The sequence below is a fragment of the Crocodylus porosus genome, unplaced genomic scaffold, assembly GCF_001723895.1.
Source record: "Crocodylus porosus isolate Cpor-Errol unplaced genomic scaffold, CroPor_comp1, whole genome shotgun sequence".
Taxonomy (NCBI): Eukaryota; Metazoa; Chordata; order Crocodylia; family Crocodylidae; genus Crocodylus; species Crocodylus porosus.
The window spans coordinates 57,558,549-57,560,783 of record NW_017728907.1 but is presented as its reverse complement, the minus strand read 5'-3'; the positions used below and the strand labels follow the sequence as shown (position 1 = coordinate 57,560,783).

The 2,235-nt window shown below is 48.1% G+C and overlaps 1 protein-coding gene across 1 annotated transcript; it reads left to right on the top strand.

Annotated features, from left to right (window-relative positions):
* Positions 1 to 6: 6 nt before the first annotated feature.
* JUN (Jun proto-oncogene, AP-1 transcription factor subunit) lies at positions 7 to 2,235 on the top strand. Its single transcript, XM_019531521.1, has one exon. The coding sequence runs from the start codon at positions 52 to 54 to the stop codon at positions 1,009 to 1,011; it is 960 nt and encodes a 319-aa protein (XP_019387066.1). The 5' UTR covers positions 7 to 51; the 3' UTR covers positions 1,012 to 2,235.

Genomic DNA, 2,235 nt, shown 5'->3' with positions numbered 1-2,235 from the left:
GCCCGCGCGCCCCGGCTGCCCGGTGCCGGCCTGCCCGCGGCCCCCTGTTCTATGACTGCAAAGATGGAGCCTACCTTCTACGAGGATGCCCTGAACGCCGCCTTCGCGCCGCCCGAGAGCGGTGGCTACGGATACAACAACCCCAAAGCGCTGAAGCAGAGCATGACCCTGAACCTGGCCGACCCTGCCAGCGCCCTGAAGCCTCACCTGAGGAACAAGAGCACCGACCTGCTCACCTCGCCCGACGTGGGGCTGCTCAAGCTGGCCTCTCCCGAGCTGGAGCGCCTCATCATCCAGTCCAGCAACGGGCTCATCACCACCACACCGACCCCCACCCAGTTCCTCTGTCCCAAAAACGTGACGGATGAGCAGGAGGGCTTCGCCGAAGGCTTCGTGCGGGCGCTGGCTGAGCTGCACAACCAGAACACGGTGCCCAGCGTCACCTCAGCTGCCCAACCTGTCGGCGGCGGTGGCGGCATGGCACCTGTCTCCTCCATGGCCGGCAACAGCGGGTTCAGCGCCAGTTTGCACAGTGAGCCGCCGGTGTACGCCAATCTCAGCAACTTCAACCCCAACGCCCTTAACTCAGCCCCCGGCTACACACCGGGCAGCATGGGCTACCCACCGCCACCGCCGCAGCATCACATGAACCCCCAGATGCCGGTGCAGCATCCCAGGCTTCAGGCGTTGAAAGAAGAGCCTCAGACTGTCCCTGAAATGCCCGGGGAGACTCCTCCGCTGTCCCCCATTGACATGGAGTCTCAGGAGAGGATCAAGGCTGAAAGGAAGCGCATGAGAAATCGAATCGCCGCCTCCAAGTGCCGGAAAAGGAAGCTGGAAAGGATTGCCAGATTGGAAGAAAAAGTGAAAACTTTGAAAGCCCAGAACTCAGAACTGGCATCCACTGCCAACATGCTCAGAGAACAGGTTGCACAGCTTAAGCAGAAGGTCATGAACCATGTCAACAGTGGGTGCCAGCTCATGCTAACACAACAGTTGCAAACATTTTGAAGAGATTGACTCGAGTCAGAACTAATGAGGTTGTGGTAGAGCAAACAAACCCCCCAGAAGTGGCAGACACGTAAAGCTAATGGTAAAAGCTGAAAGGCATTGAGTCCTGCCTGCGCCCCGCCAAGCGCGTGTGTGGAAAGACTGGCAAGCCTTCAGTCCAAGCGAGTGGGTGAAGCAGCCAGCAGCACCGCTCTAAGAAGTGCTGTGCCTGCTCCGAGGAGATTTCAGATCTCTTGTTTTAACACTGACCAAGACCTGCATGGACCTAACATTCGATGATCATTCAGTATTAAAGGTTAAACTGCAATAGAGACTGTAGTTTGCTTTCTGTAGTACTCTCTTTAAAGGAAAAAAAAAAAAAGTGGGAGGGAGGCTTGTGGGAGGCTGAGATAAAAAATGAACTATGCTGGCTGCCTTCACTTAAATTGTGTATGTACATACCTTTTTTTTTATTATTATTATTTTATGAAAGCTGATTAATGTCAATAAACTACTTCATGACTTTGTAAGTTATTTTTATGTTGTTTATTTGGGGTCTGCCCAGTATTGTTTTGTAAATAAGACAGAGTTTCTTCCCCAAGCACCCTGAATTTGCAGTTTTGTAATAAAAGTATAATTTTCTCTTATTCTTTTGCTTCTGGAAAAGAATCCCAGAAAAGTTCTGTTTATATTTTAGGAACTTGTTTTTAAAAATGCATTTCCCTTCCCTTCTCCCCCTCCCCAGTACTTGGATCAGGACAGTATCCTGTATCCCAAACTCTTAAGGGGTAAGACTGATGTCAAACTTACTCTATAACAACAGACATCAGAGGAATGTGTCAAAGTGGGGATACAAAACCAATGCTGTAATGTAAACAGATGTGGTTTTTGCATCTTTATTTATTGCCTTTATGTGGATTGGCTACCATAATCCAGTAGCAGTTTGGACAGTACATTTAAAAAAAATACAGCAGGTTGGAGGAATCTGCTGTTGTATCGAACTGTCCTGTGCTGAAATAGTGTGAACTGTAACTGGCTATTTAATGTTAGATGCTTCTTAGTAAACTAGTGTCCTCAGTAACATATTTAAAATAGGAGATTTAAAAAAAATGTATCCTTCACATGGAACTCATCACCTCATATTTTTTTTTTTTTTTGTCTAACTATTCCTAGATAAAAGGTGATCTCTGTTCATAAGTATTTATGACAATGCTGTTGTCACAATAAAATCATTCTATAACCCTT

What these genes read in the sequence shown, in the direction of transcription:
- JUN (XM_019531521.1), top strand. Translation starts at nt 52, where the DNA reads ATGACTGCAAAGATGGAGCCTACCTTCTACGAGGATGCCCTGAACGCC.